This window comes from Rhinatrema bivittatum, chromosome 13 (genome assembly GCF_901001135.1).
Source record: "Rhinatrema bivittatum chromosome 13, aRhiBiv1.1, whole genome shotgun sequence".
In the NCBI taxonomy this organism is placed as follows: domain Eukaryota; kingdom Metazoa; phylum Chordata; class Amphibia; order Gymnophiona; family Rhinatrematidae; genus Rhinatrema; species Rhinatrema bivittatum.
This window is the reverse complement of record NC_042627.1, coordinates 48636398-48657437: the sequence shown is the minus strand read 5'-3', so window position 1 is coordinate 48657437 and position 21040 is coordinate 48636398. Positions and strand designations below refer to the sequence as shown.

Sequence of the window (21040 nt, the reverse complement as noted above, 5' to 3'; positions counted from 1 at the left end):
ATGCAGTCTCCTTTGTTTGTAAGTGGAATAATGGTGCCCAGGAAAAATGTGTTCAAGGTCCTTACGTCTATGATGATATACTCTAGTTTTCTTGGGTACAATAAAATGGTTTGAGTAGAATCCCTGCCCTCTCTCCTGTGGTGGGACAGGTTCAACTGCTTTGGCTTGCAAGAGCGATAAAAGCTCCTTTTCTAGCAATTCCTAGTGTGAAGGAAAATAAGATGACCATTCAGAGAGTGATTTGGTGGGATGCTCAAGAAACAATTTGTAGTCTTCCTTTATAATCTAGAGAACCCATCTATCTGAGATTAAGGGCCAATGGGTTATGTAAAACACTCAGCCTGCCCCGACAGGAAAATCATAACACATGGAGAGTGGAATCCTGGCTATGCATTTTAGGACCAGGCAAAAATCTATCCTTGGTTTTGACAACGTTGACATCTGGGTTTTCAATCTATTGTAGTTGCATGGCTTAATATACTGAGAATAATATCTATTCAAAGGGAAAGCATGGTCTCCTCACTGGATCACTCATGTATCTCCTTGAGGTGGAGGGTGGATTAGAGATCATGGCAGCAGACAGCATCTGAAATGCTGAACAGTGATCTTTAATCAGTTTGTCTATTTCCTTGACTATCTCAGACACAATTCTCTCTACTGCATGGCACGTCTGCAATCTTGCACATCTTCCCTGAGACACACAAACTGTGAGTCTGCAGGCTCCATTAGCCAGGGCAAACACTCTTGGTGCTATCCCAAAAACATCATTGGTTGAATAGAACAAGGGCTTTCCACATGCTTCGCCTTGGTTTGGTAAGTAAACTCTTCTTATTTTCTTTGTAGGGAGAAACTTTCAGAACTTCTATGTCACTTCCTGAATGGTATGCATACATTTGATCATAAAAATATGATAGATACTATGTTGGAGCTAAGTATAACATTCTGAAATAACTTTTCTCCATATAGGTCCAATAGCCATGAGGTCAGCAAGAATAAGTCTTGGGCTTCTCAGCCCTTTTCAGGGCAATTTCATCAATCACAGATTGGTTTGGGAACTGATGAATCCTAGAGCTTCCAAGACACTGTGAACCATGTTCAGTTCTATATAGCCAGGTAAGTAGGACTTATACGGCTAAGTAGCAGCCACTGAATATACATTGTAACTTAGCCGGATAAGTTCTGGCCAGCTCTGAATATCAGGCCCGGTAATTCATTGTCTGCCCTCTTTCCAAGAGGACGTACTGAGAGTGGGGTCCTTTCCATTTTTTCTGCACATTCTGTTGTAGATATTTATTTATTTTATTTAACATTTTTCTATACCGACCTTCATGGTAATAGCCATATCAAATCGGTTTACATAAAACAGGGAGGAACTTAACAGTAAATAAATAATCAATTATCATTTAACAGAAGGAGCAAAAGTTACAATCAACAAGGAGGCTAAAACTTGGAAGCATAGATAGCTGGAAAAAAATGGAGTAGAGGAGACAGATAACTGAGCACATAATAAAAGTAATTCCTTTGTCTGAGAAAGGCAACATGAGGTGCCTTTGGCTCACTCTCTAAAGAAAAAAAAATGGTCTCAGCCATTTTCTGTACAAAAACTGGAAAATATATATCTTCAAGAGATTATTCGTCACTTGTGGAGAAGGGTCTGATGGAAGATCTGAATATTTCTCTTTGGAACCAGAATCGGGCCTGTAAGAAGCACCCCCCAAGATGCCTCAGACTCAAAATTCAAATTATAACTGAAGTTAAGTCTGGGAAGGCACCAAATCTAAAACCATAGCTTTAACAGGCATACATGCAGTACAGTTGGGAAGGTTTCCTTCTATGACGCTTTATGTCTACTGCTTGATACAAACAGTACTGATGCCAAATCTCAGCATCAAGACAACACCAGTGCAGAAATGCTCATTGTCAGTGTGAAGGATTCAAGTATTGGTTCTATTGGCACCAAAGATAGTGTCAAGAGTATAGATGTACCAGCACATCTATACTCTTGAGGTGCCAAGAGAGGTTTTCCAGTTTTTCCTAACTCCTTCTCAGACATTGCTGAGGCCAAAGGTGGAGGTGGGTCCTCCTTAATAATCTCCAAAGTACTCATAGCTTTGGTATGGAACTTTGGAGAGTGCTGCAGCTGTGATTTAGTATGAGAGGATAAGCTCGCCCCCAGACAAAGCTGCTTGGGAGGACTTATAGCCAATGTTGTGATCTCCCTGTTCTCAGGCTCATGCACTGATGAAGACTAATGTTGATACTGCAGTGCCTCTGCATGATGTTTGGGACAGTGTCTATCTGAACCTGAACTTCGACTCAGAACCACCTTTTCTGTGCATCAAGTGGGAGAGTAGGAAGGTTCCCAGCTCATGGGCCTTTTCTTCTAGCCCAACTCTAGAGAAAAAGTCAACCTCTCAGTGCTGGGGGATTGTTGGAAGCCAATGAGGCAGCGGGTTCTTCAATACCGATGCCTTTGGTCCCAACAAGGGGACATTGAATTTAGAAGTTTTGCCAAAGATGTCAAGGGTATGTAATCTTCGGAACTTGCTAGTCCTGGGTGACACTTCTGAGAAAAAGCCACAACCAGGGACAACATGTCCTAGTCTCAGAAAGCACATGCAATTCTCCTGATAGTAAGTTATGGATATCTTGTGACTGCGTTACAGGCAATGCTTGAAGCTACTGGATGTCGTCTCATAAAACCGTGAAGAAAACAGATGCAGCAACATCGAAAGATGAAAGAAACTATGGCAAAAAAAAAAAAGGCAGTCTGGAGTCACTGTACTAACCCTCACCAAGAAGAATATATATCTTGGGATCAAGTGCCTACATCAAAAAAGGAAAATAAAAATTAGAGTACCAAAAAAACCCCCAAACCTTACCAAGATATTAAAGAACCAAAGAAATAATAAGAATTGACTGGAGAGAGCTTATCACTAAGAAAACCCTTTTTCTCCTTAAGAGGAAAACCATATCCAATATTGTCCATAGACAAAAAAAAAAAAAAAGAGGATCTATGAAATAGTAGCTGAGTGAAGTCCTGCTCATGACAGAACCAGTCATCTAGGCTTTTGCAGAGCTCTTCAGGAAATTCTCTTCGGTGGTGTTGAATGTCATCATCCATTTCTGGGTTTGATTAATCCTGCTTGTCCTCAGAGAAATTAATATACAATTCACCATGTCCCAAAAAAAAAAAAGCAAAATAAATTCACCTTTTACAAGATTCGCTGAAACTGAGGAATAGATTACTACCATTTTAAAATAAGTAGCAATGCTTCCTGAATGTAAAGTTGCTTATAATCGTAATACTGTTTTACAGCCTCAAATCAAGCACATATTGTATTAATGTTGGCAATGTGATATACTTTTTATTTAAAAGATAATTTTCGAAGCCACTTCCAAGAATAAAGCAGTGCTTTACATGTGGAATTTGTTTTTTTTTTTTAATAAAGCTGTTTACTTGACATATGGGTAAACTTACGTGATGTATACATGCAAATTTGCCTGCATTGAGCAAGGGCACTCCAGGGGGCAGGGCCGGGGAGGGGTTTGCTCTTATGTACATACTTTTGTAGTTTCTAAAGTATCCATGAACATTTTCCCAAAAAAACTCTTTGAGGTAATTTTCAAAAGAATTTACATGCTTAAAACTGGGTTTTACATGTGTAAATGCACGTACTGAGTTGTTGGTCTTTGCCACTGTGTTCTTCTAGATTGATGGTTAACAAAATAAGTTCTGCCAAGGATATCTTGTCTTTCTTCCCAGCCTGAAGGTAGGGGAGACAATTCCTGCTGCTGTTGTGGCTGGTCAGCAGCATCTGGTTGATCCAATATAATCCAGCCAGGCTTAAAAACACAAGTGTCATTGCATTAATTTATCTAAGACTTTTTTAAGACTGTCATCAGATAATCTTACATAAAACTGAAAAAAAAAATCAAAGGCTTTATCTGTTTTATATTTGTCTAACAGTAATAAGGCATTCAATCTAGATACAGAATTTTAAGAGAAAACAGCTTACTTAAAATATACTGTCTCCTTTTGAAGGTATATAGTACTATATTATAGGTGATATACACACACATCTTTTCAATCCATCTGACTGAGCTGGCATGTAAAATTCTCAGAAAAAAATTAATCTTCAAGTTGGGCATGGCTGAAAATATTAGATTAGTTGCAGGACATAACATTTATTACAAATAATAGTCTAATTGCAAGCTATCTATACATCAATGTAAATAACAAATTGCACTGCACTTATGTTTAATATGTATGGTTACAGATTCCATGCAGCATATGAGAAATGCTCCATGTAATCTGTAACTATACATAGTAAACACAAGTGCAGTACAATTCATGTTACTTTCATTGATGTATACATAGCTTGCAATTTGACTTTCTCAAACTATAGATATGAAATATTCTATGGACATCAAATCTATAGATACATAGCACTGACAAACTGACATTTTAATGAAAGATGCTCCACAGTATTCTCTGACATATCATTAAGTTGCAAGAAAATATGTAAAGCAAAATTGCTTACCTTGTAATAAGTGTTATCCCAGGACAGCAGGATGTAGTCCTCACATATGGGTGACATCGGTAATGGAGCCCTATCACGGAAAACTTTCTGTCAAAGTTTCTAAAAAGCTTTGACTGACACTGGCACAGTGAGTGCACTGAGCATGCTATGATCCCTGCGTCCACAGGGGTCTCCCTTCAGTCTCATTTGTAGCATTATGCGTAAGCGAAAATATAAAAGAAAATAATAAAACGTATCGGACCCAACTCCGCGGGGTGGCGGGTGGGTTCTGTGAGGACTACATCCTGCTGTCCTGGGATAACACCTATTACAAGGTAAGCAATTTTGCTTTATCCCAGGACAAGCAGGATGCTAGTCCTCACATATGGGTGATTAGCAAGCTAGAGGCTGAGTCATTTTGTAGTGAATCAACATTGCAGTATTGTTGGTAAAAATGAGGAAGCCAAAATCACAGCAGGTTGGATGTAGAAGGAGTTGGGAATATATTGGAAACAAGTTCTGTAAGACAGATTGTCTAAAGGCTGAATCTTGTCGTTCTTCTTTGCCCAAGCAATAATGAGCTGCAAAGGTGTGAAGGGAACTCCATGTTGCAGCTTTATATATGTTAATAATGGGCACTGGACGATAGTGTACTACTGATGTAGACATAGCCGTTACTAAGTGTGCTTTTACTCGCCCTTGGAGAGGAACTTTGCTTTTTCATAACAGATTTCGATAGTCTGTTAGTCTGTAGGAGAGAGTCCGTTTTACTCCTGCGACTGTTGGTTGGTTGATTTATATATATATATATATATATATTTATTTATTTATTTATTTTTATTTTTTTTTGTGAAAAGAAACAAAGAGTTGGTTGGATGTCCTATGGACCGCCGTGCGGTTCAGGTAAAAAGCTAGTACACGCTCTCAGTCTAAGGTGTATAAGACTCTCTCTCCTTGGCTAGAGAGAGGTCTTGAAAAGAAAGTAGGCAAGAGTATTGACTGATTAAGTGAAAATCTTTGACTACGTTTGGTAGGATTTTGGGGTGAGTGCAAAGGACTACTGTGTCATGCAGGAACCCTATGTAGGATGAGTATGTGACGAGAGGTTGCAACTCAGTGACCCTCCTAGTCGATGTAATGGCTACTAAGAAAAATACTTTTTATGTAAGAAATTTCTTGTCGCAGGAATGTATTACACTTAGGTCCCATTTAATGACCAGTGGTCGAATGGGAGGCTTAAGGTGAAGTAAGCCTCTCATAACCCGACATACTAGGGGTTACGCTGTTATTGGAGTATACCCTTTTTCCTTGTGGTATGCCGCTATGGCATTTAGGTGTACCCTTACAGAGGATGACTGGACACCAGAATCCGAAAGTTGATATAGGTAATCTAGTACAGAAGGAGTGGGGCAAGAAAAAAGGTGAAAACCTGTTTGTGTGCACCACTTGGTAAATCTAGACCACTAAGGTTTACGTGCGGAAGGCTTTCATGAAGCTACGAGAACTTTAGAGACTTGTGTTGAAAGATTAAGTGGTTGTAGAATTGCAAGCTGTCAGGGCAAGAGTTGTTAGGTTGGGATGACGCAACTTGTCCTGATTCCGAGTTACGAGAGTGGGCGCTGTGCCCAGGCGAATTGGTCTGTGATCTAGAGGTCGAAGAATATGGGAAACCATACTTGTCGAGGCCAGTATAGGGCTAAGAGGACTATTGTTCCTCTGTCCCGTTGTAGGTTCACGAGAGTTTTGGGTATGAAGTATGGGAAGCATACTTGTCTCGGGCAGGACGTGGGCCTGAGGAACAGTGATCTCCGTCCCAGTTCAGCATTATAAGAATGCTGGCTATGAGAGGTAGCGGAAGATACACATTTAGGAGGCCCTTGATGGAAGAAAGGCGTCTATGGGAACGCATTGGAAACATGTGTAGGTAGAAGAATCTGTGCACCTATGGTTCAATTCGGACGCAGAGGGCAAGTTCGGTTGACCTCAGCACTAGAAGATTTTCCCCGCTACACATGTAGTCTGAGACCATTCGAGAGGATGGAAACCTATATGGAGACGGTCTGCTAGTGCATTCGGTAAGTCTCTTAGATAAGTGGCCCGAGGATGCATGGAGTGAGCAAGGGCCAAGGGTAGAGCTGCGCAGCTTCCTTGCAGAGCAGCTAAGAAGATGTGCGTGCTTGTATGTTGGAAAGCACATTGTCCCTATGCTGTCTGTCTGTATGCACAAAGAATTGTTGCAGAGGCAGTATTAGAAGGCATAAGGGTATAACTCATGTTACAAGATCCAGGAAGTTTATGTGGAACTGCTTGGAGCAGAATAGACGCATATTGGTGAGAAGATTTGTGGTCAAACTTACAACCTGAAGTAAATGCGAGCATGAGCAGGATCAGACTAGGATTTTGGTTCCAAATCCGTGATATAGAGAGGGACGAAAGTGGCTGAATAGCTTAGACCCACTGATAATGGGACGTCACTGAATCTAACTCATAGCAGTTTTGGTCTATGAGGGAAGTGCATAATGAAGGTTATGGAATATGCGCGCAGGGAAATGTAGGAATGTATTAAAATGTCTGTGCGGATGCTGGACAGGAAGGTTATTGTGACTATGGTGTCCAGAAGTGTATAAGGGAATTATAGCAGTGACAGTAATCCCAGATAGTGGACTGCCTGTGGTTATGCAGCTGTCCATGCAAGGAAAAGCGTGAATGATGTACTCCATAGAGAAACAGCAGTCACTGATATTGATTCAATGAAATACCCCAGTTGTCGCAGCTCGTGCCACCGGCAGAGCTTGGAATTGTAATATTGTTGATTCACCATGAGGCACATAGAAAGAATAGAGGTAATGTACTTACTGCATTTTGGAAACATGGTAACGAGAGATACCATTTTACCTGTGCCTTCTGAAGAAAGTTGGTATTTCTGAGGTCCAGGATGGGCGGAGAGTAACTACTTTCTGTTGAAAGAAAGAATAATGTAATTAAAACTCCCCAACCCCCCTCCTTCCCCCGTTCTGCGCTTTGAAGCGTGTAGGGGAGTGTACCAGGAACCTTGGTACAAGGTGGGGTGGCTGCTCTGATATCCGCCCAGTTGGAAAACCGGGAGGTGTCCAATTGGAGGGGTTGATGTAATGTGGACATCAGGTAACCTCCCACGGGAGTGAGAGCAGTAAAGTCTTACCCGCATTTCTGAGTGCTGTACAAGGAGACATCGAGACCCATATCAGGTTTCGAGGTGGACTTGTAGTTGAGGAAGCATGTGCTGGATCTCGTGTTTAGCAGAACAGTAAATGCACCTGGAACTTTGGTACTGAAACAGGAACCAAAAGCTAGAGCATTAATCAGTACAGAGCCACGTTGCTGAAAAAGGGAGGAAGCCCTGATGCAAACCCAAAGAAAAGAAAGAGAGGTTCTCCTGGTATTGTGGCTGACATCGCTGGCATAGCGATATGTGACACCAATACAGTTGTTGGAAAGTACATGACCTAGAACTTTCTAACCATGTGGCCAGAATTAGAGAACACATCTCAATGGGAATGCCGCAGAAGCGGGTACTTACCAGCCGACGTGAACCGCCAAAGGACGAGCCGGTGAAGATTGCTGGCTCCGTGGATTTCCGAAGTCCTCTAGGGGTAGCCTGTGGACGTCAATGTCCGTCTCAACTCTGATACCTGGTATGGTGGCGCAGGTATAGAGGAGACAAGGCTGGGCGTGGCTGGCGCTTAGACCGTAATGAGCGGAGAGCCAGAATCCCGCACCAATGTCGATGGGGTACGCCTTGGAACAGGGGAGCCGATTAACGAACTCATGAACCCAACCATTGTCGCAGCGGCTCGATGTCTCTTGATGCCAGTGCAGAATTCTGCGGACCTCGATCCGGTGTTTCTGGAGCAGGAAGGACTGCCAAAACTGTGCAGAACAGTGCCGATGGCAGTGGTGATGTTGCTCGGCCCGAGCATTGTCCAGCATCGAGAAGAATAGCAGCAATGTGTTGGATGGGATCGGTGGCGGATGGTCATCGTGTTGGTGACGATGAATGCCAAGGTGCTCGAATTGGTCATTCCCCAGCGCCAAGATGGAAGCCCTCGCTGTCCTGGATGGCAATCGATGATGGTTGTCAGCATGCCTGCTCTACTCCTGATACGGGGCTTTAATAAGGACCCAAAGCATAGAGCACTGTGTTCAGGCGAGAGCATTATGTGGCGGTGTTATGTCGGCATTGACGGTAATTGAAAACATTGCTGGTTTCGGAAAAATGATATGGGCATTGCCGGAGTCAATGACCGCATTCATAAAAACGTAGAAGATGCCGATGGGAACAATGTGGGTGTGGAGATCATCAATGTATGGAGGCCGGCGCCGACAATATCTGCGGTATGGCCACGGGCATCGACGGTATCGATTGGATCGACTTGGGCAACAATGACGTCCATGGCAGTTATGCCACGGACATGGGCACCGATTGAATCAATGTTGACATGGATTTCATCCATGGAAAAGCATTGGCATGCATGCCCATCAATGGAAATAGCCTGGGCATCAATTTCCATCGATGGAAACAGCCTGGCATCGGTGGAAACAGCCTGGCATCGATGGCCATCAACGCCCATCAATGGAATACATGGAAAAAGTCCTGGGCATTGATGGCATCCATAATAAAAGGATGGCATCGATGGAAATGACCCCAACATCGACCAGAGTATGGATGTAGGCGACGAGACAAGGTGTCAGTCGATGGCATCCATCTGGGCAACAATAGCACCGATAAAAGTTAAGGAAATAAATCAGTGCCATGGATAAAACATAGATGGCACTGATAGAAACTATGTAGGGAGGATGGCATCAGGGTACCGCAGGGGGAGGGGTACCTGTGGCATCTAAAAATGCAGGGTGGTCTGAAGTGGGGTACAGACGGTAGCGATGGGGTATATTCTGCGCGAAGGTACTGAGGAAAATAAAGGACCTGAATCTACCAGGTCAGTGGCGGCACCGGTAACCGTGGAAGTCCCTGTCCCACTAGCGCTAATAGCCAAGCAGAGTGTCACAGAGGGACACTTGCAGGCTGTGTGTGACTAACTGAAAAAATAGGGAGAGGGAAGGCCGCAGTCTGCTGGCAGCCAGAAAGGTGACAGGAACCGACCGAAAAAATATGGCATGGTACTCACCGAACGTCGATTAAACCAACATGGAGGGAGACCCGTGCAGGGAAACGTGTTTGTGAAGTAAAAATGTAAATTTTTCCATGAGGAAAAAAAGTGTTAGAATTTCTCACAGAGCTCCTAATCGCTAAGCTTACAGCAGAGCGGAAAAAAGAAGACTGAAGGGAGACCCCTGTGGACGCAGGGATCATAGCATGCTGAGCATGCTCAGTGCACTCACTGTGCGCCAGTGTCAGTCAAAGCTTTTTAGAAACTTTGACAGAAAGTTTTCCGTGATAGGGCTCCATTACTGATGTCACCCATATGTGAGGACTAGCATCCTGCTTGTCCTGGGATAATATAAAATATAAAAATATGAATATGAAAACATTGCCAGCCCAATAGAAAATAGTGTGACAAAATCACAATCAGCTTTTGTCACTATTTTACACAAAAGTGTGTACTAGAGACTATGTGTATTGTTATATCTGTGTAAAGAAGCTTGCTACATTGTTCTAAACATAGACTGAACATAAATTTTGAACAACTTTTTTAGGAGTACATATTAAATCTCTTAAATGGCTAGTCTTCATGGTGTTAATGAAATTGTTTTCATTATTAATGGAAAACTGTATTAAATAATAGAACAATTTAGCTGTATAAAAGAATAAGAGTACTTTCCTATAGTATCATCTGTGGTCCACATTCTCAGATGATATCTCTATGAAGACTATCCCCTCTCCCCCTTGATTTTTGTCGTCTGAATTAATCAAAATCAAATGATCTCGGAGTATTCAAGTAAAACATAATAAGGAACAAATCTACCCAATAATTTCACAGACTGAATATATTCTTCAGTCCCCAAATCTGACATATAATCCATAGTGCATTTATAAGTGTGCATGGGTACACACAGGCAGATGAGCATATCTGCTATTCCCCAACACATCTATCTATATGTAATATGCTTCAACCAAGGGTGAGCAAGTCCTCAAGGGCCACCAACCAGTTAGGTTTTCAGGATATACCTAATGAATATGAATTGGAAAGATTTGCATGCACACTGCCTCAAGTTGTATGCAAATATGTCTCATGTATATTCATTAGGGATATCCTGGAAACTCAATTGTCTGGTGGCCCTCAAGGACTGGAATTGTCCAACCCCGGCATAGACAGACACATTAGATGGTGTCTCTGTCAGGGACAAGCAATAGTGAGCACTACTCATGTATGGGACAGGTGACATACCCACACATGTAGCATCTGGTACTAGGAGAATAGGAGGCACAGGTCAGTGAGGCAGGACATGATATAAGGGGAATTAGTGGTGCAAGTTGGTGGCTGTGTGGGCTAGGAGGCTCAGGCATTAGCCTCCCACCAGCACAGCCAGAAGATGATTTTGGGACAAGCACAGAGGATCTCCGAGGAAGAGAGGGGGACGATAAAACAATGGTGGGCAGACTGGATAGGCCCCGTATGGTCTTTATCTGCTGTCATGTACTAAGTTTCTATTACAGCTGGTGAAATTAGTGGTGCAGGTCAGTGCATACAGAAGTCAGTAGCCCATGTGGGCCAATGGCTGGACCAAAGAGCTGTGACAGCTGCATTGGCCCCCTTGGACCGAAGGAAGAATGCAATAGCATCAGTATGCATGTGGAAATAAGATGGTGAGAGGAGGAAAGAGTACTAAGGTCAGACTGAGAAGGAGAGATAAGAGAGTGCTGGGGTTGAAGGGAGGAAAGAGTGCTGGGATTGAGCTAGGCAAGGGGAAGAAGAAAGTGCTGGAAGAGGATGAGAACAGGCTCAGTGGGGGGAGGAGCTGGAAAGCTAGGCAGAAGGGGGAAGTGTGCTGAGTTCAGACTGGGCAGCTAGGGTTGGGGAGAACTGCTAGGCCCAAGCTGGGCAGAGGCAGTAGAGTGTTGTGGTCAGGTTGGGAAGACAAATAACCTCCACTGAATTTTCAATGGGTGATATCATCTTAAAGTATCTTAAAAGGGAAATGTACAACTTACGAAAGTTGATGAGTCAAAGGCTGGGTAGACTGCACCATTATAATGGCTTCTAACCCTCAATTTTTGGTCTATGACTCTAAGGCAGGGGTGGTCAACCATTGAGTAAGCCACAACTGCTCTAAGGTATCAATGTTCTAACCTGCATAATGTTTGGATTGTTATCCCAAGTAATGTTCCAAAAATAATGAGCATGATAAATACCGATTTAAAGTGGGATTTACTAAGCTCAGAGAATGCAGAATGTGGCTGTATTAAATTAAATGTAACCATTTTAGTGTGACTGCACTCATCACCCCATACCTCATGCTAACTAGCATGGTGAATTTGGACCAGTTAGCACAGGGTAAAAAATGCTAGGCAGGCTGGCACGAAGAGGAAGGAAAGAAGGGGGGCACAAATACCGGGCCTCACTTTCTTCTAATACCGTTCTTTCCAGCAACCTATCTTCCCGATAGACTCTGATCTTCCCTCACCTCACAGAGATTCCAACTCCACTAGGGAAAGGGAGGAGTGGAGCCTGCAGTGATAAGAAGGGTTCACTTGGGAGTGGGGTCCCAGATCCAACCTCTCTCATAGTTAAAAGCTGGCATGCTAATGGAAAGGTTTGTGCTCTATGAGATAACTACACTTCCCAAGACTGCACAACATTTAATTTGACAGTGTGGCCACAGTAAATTTAGTGCACTTTAGGAAACAGTGTGATAAAAGATAAAACAGTTCATAAATAGTATAACACACACTACTTAACAAATAGCCCATTAGTACACAGGCCCAACTGCCCAAGTTGTATCCAGCCAGAAGCTACCGTGTTTCCCCGAAAATAAGACAGTGTCTTATATTAATTTTTGCTACCAAAGATGCACTAGGCCTTATTTTGAACATTTATTATATTCTGAATAGTTGTCTGGTTATGCTGGTTTGTGATGACAACTAACTGTGAATCCTGCAGGGTAAAAAAATCACAGCTGCATGCTCTGGTGTTCTGTGTGACGGGCATGCTCCCAAATAAAAACTTTGCTAGGTCTTACTTTCGGGGGAGGTCTTATATTTAGCAATTCAGCAAAACCTCTACTAGGTCTTATTTTCGGGGGATGTCTTATTTTCGGGGAAACAGGGTAGCTACCTGATTCTGAAAGAAAATGGGCGACAGTGGACTATTAAGAATAGTTTTATCAGAAGTCTGCATTATAAGAATGAAACAGTGGCCTTTACTCTTAAGATGTTCTTAGTAATTTCTTATTCTCAGCACCTTTTTTTTGCCTGGCATTTCTCTTATTTTTCTGTAAATCCAGCTCAATTGGAACTGGTATCCGTTGGACTATGGCACTTCTGCAGCATCCACAGTTGGCTCAAGGATCAGATGCCTCTTCAATGGCAGTGCACAGCACTTGTCACTGAGCCATTAGGTTGGCCCAATACATCATGCTTGATATTGCATACATATAGCATGTTGCATTTCCTCCAGCATCTTTCCCAGAATAGAGGTATTATTATTTACTAATTTTTGTCAAAGTATGGCTTATGTGAGAGAGAAAAAAAAATGTGCAGAAGGACATCTTTACTAGAAAGGATGGCAAAAAATAATTCCCAGATATAAAATAAACAAAGAAAATACAATTAAGAGCTATCATATCAGAAAAAGTACAATTAATTTCTTGGGAGGTGGCTTATGAATTTGGCATGTCATCCCCACGCAAAACAGAAAAAGGAAAGGGAAAGTAACAAAAACAATCAGTTCAATAAAGCCAAAAAGGTGAATACAAAGGGCAGCTGGAAAGCTATGACTACAAATGCTCGTAGTTTAGGCCACAAAATTCCAGACCTGCAGGCCCTAATGATGGAGGCAGACTTGAACATTGTTGCTGTTACGGAAACCTGGTTCACCGATTCCCATGATTGGGATACAGCCACCCCGGACTGTAACTTGAAAGGAAAGGACAGAGAGGAGAAGACAAGGGGGAGGAGTAGCTCTTTATGTCAAAAATATCATCCAAACAACTGAACTGAAAGGGAATTAGTGTAAAGAAGAAGCATTGTGGACCATTATTTAAAAAAAAAAAAAAAAAGATGGTGCTTCCATTTTTACTGGTGTGATCTACAGGCCACTGACTTCAATGGAAGAACTGGGCAGAGAACTCATTGAAGATATCCAAAAGATGACAAAGAAGGACGAAGTGCTGCTTGTTGGAGATTTTAATCTGCTGGATGTAGACTGGAGTATCCCTTCTGTGGAATCTACGAGAAGCAGAGAGATAGTGGATGCTTTTCAAAAGGCTCTGCTCAAACAAATGGTAATGGAATCTACAAGGCAGGGTGGGATACTCAATCTGGTCCTCATTAATGGTGATAATGTCTCTAATGTTCAGGTAGGAGCTCATCTGAGCACCAGTGATCATCAGACGGTGTGGTTCGATTTTGCAAATAGGATACAGGGAAGTCACACTAAGACCTGAGTTATGAATTTCAAAAATATGGACTTTGTTGAAATGGGGACATACCTGGAAGAAGAACTAGAAGACTGGGTGAAAATGGATGAGGAGAAACAACAGTGGGCCAAGTTAAAAGGAACTATTACAAAGGCAACAAATCTATATGTTAGAAATGTAAACAAGAGTAAGAAGAAAAAGAAACTTATCTGGTTCTCTGAGGTGGCTGAAAAAATAAAGGCAAAAAGAATAGCAGTCAAGAAGTATAAAGGATCCCAAAAAAAAGGAACCCAAGAAGATATATTAAAACTGAGGGAGACGAAGAAAGAAATAAGGAAAACAAAAGGTCAGGTGGAAGAAAGGATGGCCAAAGAGGTAAAGCAAGGAGACAAAACATTTTTCAGATATATCAGTGAAAGAAGAGAGGTCAGAAGTTGTACAGTGAAATTGAAAGGTGAGAAGGAGCAATGTGTAGAGAACAACAAGAAATGGCAAAATATTAAACAAATATTTCAGTTCAGTATTCACTAAAGACAACCTTGGAGAAGGACCATTGCTAATTAACAAGACCATAAATTGGGACGGAGTAGACGAAAATCTCTTTTACAAAAGAGAATGGGAGTATGGGAGGAGCTAGGCAAACTGAAAATGGACAAAGCCACAGGGGCCAGATGAGATACACCTCAGGGTACTGAGAGAGCTCAGAGATGTTCTGGTGGGTCCGCTGAAGGACCTGTTCAATAGATCCATGAAAACAGGAGCGATGCTGCGGGACTGGAGAAGAGCGGTGGCGGTCCTGCTTCACAAGAGTGGTAGCAGAGAGGAGGCTGGAAACTACAGGCCAGTTAGCCTCACCTCAGTGGTTGGAAAATTAATGGAGAAAATTAATGGAGACTCTGTTGAAGAAAAGAGTAGTGAACTATGTACAATCCAGTGGGTTGCTGAACCTGAGGCAGCATGGATTTACCAGGGGAAGGTCCTGTCAGACAAATCTGATTGGTTTTCTTGAGTGGGTGACTAGAGAATTGGATCGAGGAAGAGTGCTTAATGTTATCTGGATTTCAGCAAAGCTTTTGATACTGTCCCACATAGGAGGCTTGTGAATAAAATGAGAAGCTTGGGAGTGAGTGCCAAGATGGTGGCGTGGATTACAAACAGGTTGACTGAAAGGAGACAGAGTGTAATAGTAAATGGAACGTACTCTGAAGAGAAAAGCATGTTAAGTGAAGTGCCACAGGGTTCAGTATTAGGACCGGTTCTGTTCAATATCTTTGTAAGCAACATTGCGGAAGGGATAGAAGATAAAATTTGTCTATTTGTGGATACTAAGATCTGCAATAGAGTGGACATGCCTGAAGGAGTAGAGAGAATGAAAAATAATTTAAGAAAGCTTGAAGAGTGGTCGAAGATTTGGCAGCTGGGATTCAATGCTAAGAAATGTAGAGATTACTTACCTGATAATCTCGTTTTCCTTAGTGTATGCAGATGGACTCAAAACAAGTGGGTATAGTGTGCTCCTGCTAGCAGTTGGAGAAGGATCTGACGTCAGCACGGGGTACATATACCCCCACAGGTGCAGCAACTCAGTAATCTTCCTTGCAAAAGCTTTATGGATATATGTGTGACTGACCGATCAATTAAATGAACAGGATTACCCTGACCGATTGATAGTAGCTGGAGAACGCCAGGGTTCTCAACCGGAAGGCGTCGACACCCGGCAGGGTGGATGCCCTATATAAGAAAGCATGGCTTACCGTGAATCGGTGCATCCCCATGTATACCGGCAGCCGGGCGGGATGCTGAGTCCATCTGCATACACTAAGGAAAACGAGATTATCAGGTAAGTAATCTCTACATTTCCTAGCGTGTAGCAGATGGACTCAAAACAAGTGGGATGTACAAAAGCTACTCCCGGACTGGATGGGAGGCTGCCCGAGGTCCGTTTAGGATTGCCCTCGCAAATGTTGTGACCTCCCTGGACTGGACGTCCAGACGATAGAATCTGGAGAAGGTATGGAGGGAGGACCACGTTGCCGCTTTACATATCTCTGTTGGCGACAGCATCCTAGTTTCTGCCCAGGAGGCCGCTTGCGTTCTCTGCTAGAGTGAGCCTTGACCCGTAGAGGTGGTGGTTTTCCCGCCTCTACGTAGGCCGCCTTGATAACTTCTTTGATCCAGCGGGCGATGGTTGCCCGTGAGGCCGCTTCCCCTTGCTTCTTCCCGCCGTGAAGGACGAACAGGTGGTCCGTCTTTCGTACTGCTTCTGACATTTCCAGGTATCTGGACAGAAGCCTGCCGATGTCGAGATGGCGCAGTATTCGAGCTTCTTCCGACTTCTTCAAACCTTCCGTGGTTGCAAGGATATGGTTTGGTTAAGGTGGAAGTGTGAGACTACTTTGGGTAAGAAGGAAGGAACCGTGCAAAGATGGATACCCTCTGGAGTGATTCCGAGAAACGGATCACGGCAGGACAGCGCTTGTAGCTCTGAGGTGCGGCGTGCTGAGCATACGGCCAGCAGGAACACCATCTTCAAGGTTAACAAACGGAGGGACAGGCCTCGAAGGGGTTGAAGGCAGTCCTGCTAGAAATTCCAAAACTAGGTTGAGGTTCCACAGGGGCACTGGCCACTTCAGTGGCGGGCGAATGTGTTTGACTCCTTTCAGGAAACGTGAAATGTCTGGGTGTGTGGCAATGCTGTTGCCTTCATTCCTGGGACCGTAGCAGGATAGCGCTGCCACCTGAACCTTGATGGAATTGAGGGACAGACCCTTCTGAAGTCCATCTTGCAGGAAATCCAAAATGATAGGGATTTTAGCGGCATGTGGATTGGTGCTGTGAGTGTCGCACCATGCTTCAAATACCCTCCAGATCCTTATATATGTTAGTGATGTGGAGAATTTGCGTGCTCGGAGGAGTGTATCTCTTACCGGCCCCGAGTATCCCCTTTTCTTCAGTCTAGCCCTCTCAATGGCCAGACCGTAAGAGAGAATTGAGCTGGATCCTCGTGGAGGATGGGACCTTGCCGCAGCAGGTCCCTGCGTGGAGGCAGGGGTAGTGGATTCCCTGCCAGCAGTCTTCTCATGTCTGCGTACCAGGGTCTTCTTGGCCAGTCCGGGGCCACTAGAAGAACTAGGCCTCTGTGCCGCTGAATCTTGTGTATAATGGCGCCCAGCAGGGGCCATGGAGGAAAAGCATATAGCAGGATCCCCTGAGGCCATGGCTGTACTAGAGCGTCGATCCCGTGGGAGAGAGGATCTTGTCTGCGACTGAAGTATCTGGGTACTTGACCGTTGGACCTATCCGCTAGTAGGTCCATACCCGGAGTCCCCCACTGATCCACAATCATCTGGAAAGCTGTGGGCGACAGCTGCCATTTCCCCGGGTTTAGGCTTTCTCTGCTGAGGAAATCTGCCGTGGTGTTGTCCTTCCCGGTGACGTGGACGGTGGAAATGTCCTGAAGATTCGCCTCTGCCCAAGCCATCAGGGGGGCTATTTCTAAGGATACCTGTCGGCTTCTGGTTCCGCCCTGTCAGTTGATGTATGCCACCGTGGTGGCGTTGTCCGACATCACTCTGACTGCTCTGTTTCGAAGTCTGTGGGCAAATCGCAGGCATGCTAACCTGACTGCCCGTGCCTCTAGTCGGTTGATGTTCCACCCCGACTCTTCTCTGTTCCACCGCCCTGGGCGGATAGCTCTTCGCAGTGTGCTCCCCAGCTGCTCAGGCTGGCATCTGTAGTGAGCAGGGTCCAGGTTGGGAAGGACATCCTTGACCCCCTTGACAGGAGTCTCTCCAAGGTAGCTGCCAGCGCCGCCCTCTTGAGGGGCGGACAAGGCGATTCCACAAACTTGTCCGGAGGGAGATGAAGGAAGTCCAGGTAATACCCTTCCCGGACAATGGCGAGGACCCACTGGTCCGAAGTAATCACGACCAACCTGCGGTAAAATAGGGTTAGCCTGCCCCCTATGGCTTCTTCCCCCAGATGGGTCGGCTGATTCTCATTGTGGGGTGCGGCCAGGACCCGACCCCGAGCCGGCTCCCCTCTTGTTGTGCCTGGTCCGAAAGGACTGGTTCCTGGTCTGAGAACGAGGTGCTGGTACCGAGCCCTGTAAGGATTGAAGCGTTGAGAGCTTCTACCTCTGGATGGTCTAGGAAAAGGGCGCTGGGTCCTCCTTGACCTGTCTTCCGGTAATGGAGATGCGCCCCATTTATTAGCCAGTTTCTCGAGGTTGCTGCCAAACAGGAGGGATCCCTTAAAGGGCATTCTTGTAAGGTGAGTCTTGGAGGAGGAGTCGGCCGACCAATTTCGTAGCCAGAGGTGTCTTCTGGCTGCCACTGAGGATGACACTCCCTTGGCTGCTGTACGAACTAAGTCAGAGGCAGCGTCAGTGAGGAACGAGAGGGCTGATTCCATTTCTTCTCCCGGGGTGTTGTTCCTGGCTTGTGATAAGCAGGAGCGCGTCACCATGGTGCAGCAGGTCGCAATTCGTAGGGACATGGCTGCCACCTCAAAGGCTTATTTCAGAATGGCGTCCATGCGCCGGTCCATGTGCATCCTTGAGGGCCGCCCCTCCCTCCACCGGAATGGTGGTGCGCTTCACAATTGCGCTAACTATGGCGTCTACCATCGGGCACGCCAGCAGCTCCTTGGTTGCCGGGTCTAGGGGGTACATGCTAGACAAAGCCCGACCCCCTTTGAATGAAGCCTCCGGCGCATTCCACTCCAGATCGATTAACTGCTGTGCTGCTTGTAGAAGAGGAAAATGGGGAGCCATTTGACGCAGGCCCTCTAGCAGGGGGTTCATCCTAGGTTCCCCTGGCCCGGGATAGCCAGCTCCGACAGGCATTGAGAGACCAGGTCTGGAAGATCCTCCTTAGGAAAGAAGCGTCTCATGGTTTGATACGGTTCTATCCCAGAGGGGAGTTCTCCCTCCTCGGGGGGTTCGCCATCTTCCTCGGAGTAATCCGAGTCCCTATAAGTGGGGCTTCCGGGTGGCGGGTGGCCATGCGTAGGTCTTGAGGGTCCCGGGGCAGGGTCATCCGGTACGTATGGGTCCGGTCGGGGATCAGACTGCATCTTGATGAAGGCATGAATCCCCTTGAATAATTCCACCCAGGAGAGCGAAGCAGGTTCTAGCCGTAGGGGCACCAGGTCTGTGGGGATCCCTGGCTGCTCACCGCGGCCTGCTAGGTTCGGGGTGTTCCCTGAGGAACTGGCAGTCAAACTGGGCTGAGACCGGCCCTGGCCTGGAACTCCCAGGGCCTCCTCACATTGGGCACATAGGGAGTCTGCTTCCTCTCTCTGTGTGGCTCTGAGGTGGCATGCTGAGCAGAGGCCTAAAGCTCTTATGCCTGATTCTGGAGGTGCCAGCTCTGCGGCCGCAGGAGCTCTCATACGCTCCATCGCATCTGATCTCCTATCAATGAGCGCCTATGAATGTGCGCCTATCAACGGGCGCCTATCAATGTGCGCCTATGAACGTGCGCCTATGAACATGCAGCAAGTGCGCCTTATCAAGCAATGGGCGCCCAAGTATTCTCGGGCGCCTAACATACGCGCCCGTCGCCCCGCTTAGATCGAGGCGGCGAACCAGGGCAGATGGCGATGGCGAGCAGGCAGGCAAAATGGCAACCTCCTTGGCGGGCTGCCACGTAGGCAGACCCTGCTAGTCCTCGCTCTTCGGAGACCAATAAAGTAAAGATGTACGCCTTACCTGATCTTCAGCGCTTCCCGGCTGCGACCCGGGTGGTCTCCGGCCGCAGGGGGAGAGGGTAAGTACTGTCACCGCTGCGCTCGAGGAAGTGCACCCGCTGCCTCTAAGCCGCGCCCGAACTCGTCTCGCTCGGGGGCTAAGTCCTCACCGGGACCGAGGCTGCCTCTATGCCGCGCCCGAGCCCTTCTCACTCGGGGGCTAGGTCCCTGCCGCGATCCGGCCACCGGACCAAGGCGCTTACCTCCGAGGGACCACGGAAATCACCTCGGGAAACTAACTGGGGGAAGGACCCGAGGGTATCACCACAGGAGTGCGGGGCTCGTCTTCAGGTAGGATTTCTGCTAAGAATTTAGTCGTTATAATTTGGAAAAATGCTCAGCGAGCATAAGGTAGCTCCAAACTGCTTTGGAGACGGAAATTACTGAGTTGCTGCACTTCCTATGGGGGTATATGTACCCCATGCTGACGTCAGATCCGTCTCCAACTGCTAGCACGAGCACACTATACCCACTTGTTTTGAGTCCATCTGCTACACGCCAGGAAATGCCAAGTTTTGCATCTGGGGTACGGTAATTCAAAAGAGCTGTATGTGATGGGGGTGAAAAACTGATGTGCATGGACCAATAGTGTCTGGAGACCTAAGGATGGGAAATCAATGGGACAAGGCGATAAAGCCAGAAGAATGTTGAGCTGCATAGAGAGGAAAAACCAGTAAGAAAAAGGAGGTGATACAGCCCTTGTACAGGTCCTTGGTGAGGCCTCACTTGGAGTACTGTGGTCAGTTCTGGTGTCCGTATCTCAAAAGGGACAGAGAAAGGATAGAGGCAGTCCAGAAGTGAGCAACCAAAATGGTACGGGGTCTGTATGAGAAGACCTATGAGGAGAGCCTGTAGAATCTGAATATGTATCCCTTAACCAATAAGCTTTCATACTATTGATGCAACTCCATCATCGCTCTCTGCTTCAACAGCAAGGGGTAACGGGGAATTGGATTCAAACAGCAACCGAGGGCCCAACTTTTACAGTCTGGAAATCTGTTAGGCATGGGAGAAACCTGCAGAGCGTGCCAGATGCTACCTTGGACTTTCCAGGCAGACTGGATCCCATTTGGTCCTTCTCTACCATCATTTCTATGTTTCTACAGGTATTGCCCTGATATCAATAGCAGCTATGCATCAATATGAACACTATACATAGGAGAAGAGAAAAAAAGAAAAACAGAGCAAAA

At 45.5% G+C, this 21040-nt stretch overlaps 1 protein-coding gene across 1 annotated transcript in view; it reads right to left on the bottom strand.

Moving 5' to 3' along the window:
• NEDD4 (NEDD4 E3 ubiquitin protein ligase) overlaps positions 1-21040 on the bottom strand; it is a 582598-nt gene that overhangs the window by 272141 nt on the left and 289417 nt on the right. Inside the window, exon 9 of the mRNA XM_029574322.1 lies at positions 3680-3846. Within this exon, the coding sequence (XP_029430182.1) occupies positions 3680-3846 (167 nt within the window). The remainder of the gene's footprint in view (positions 1-3679; positions 3847-21040) is intronic.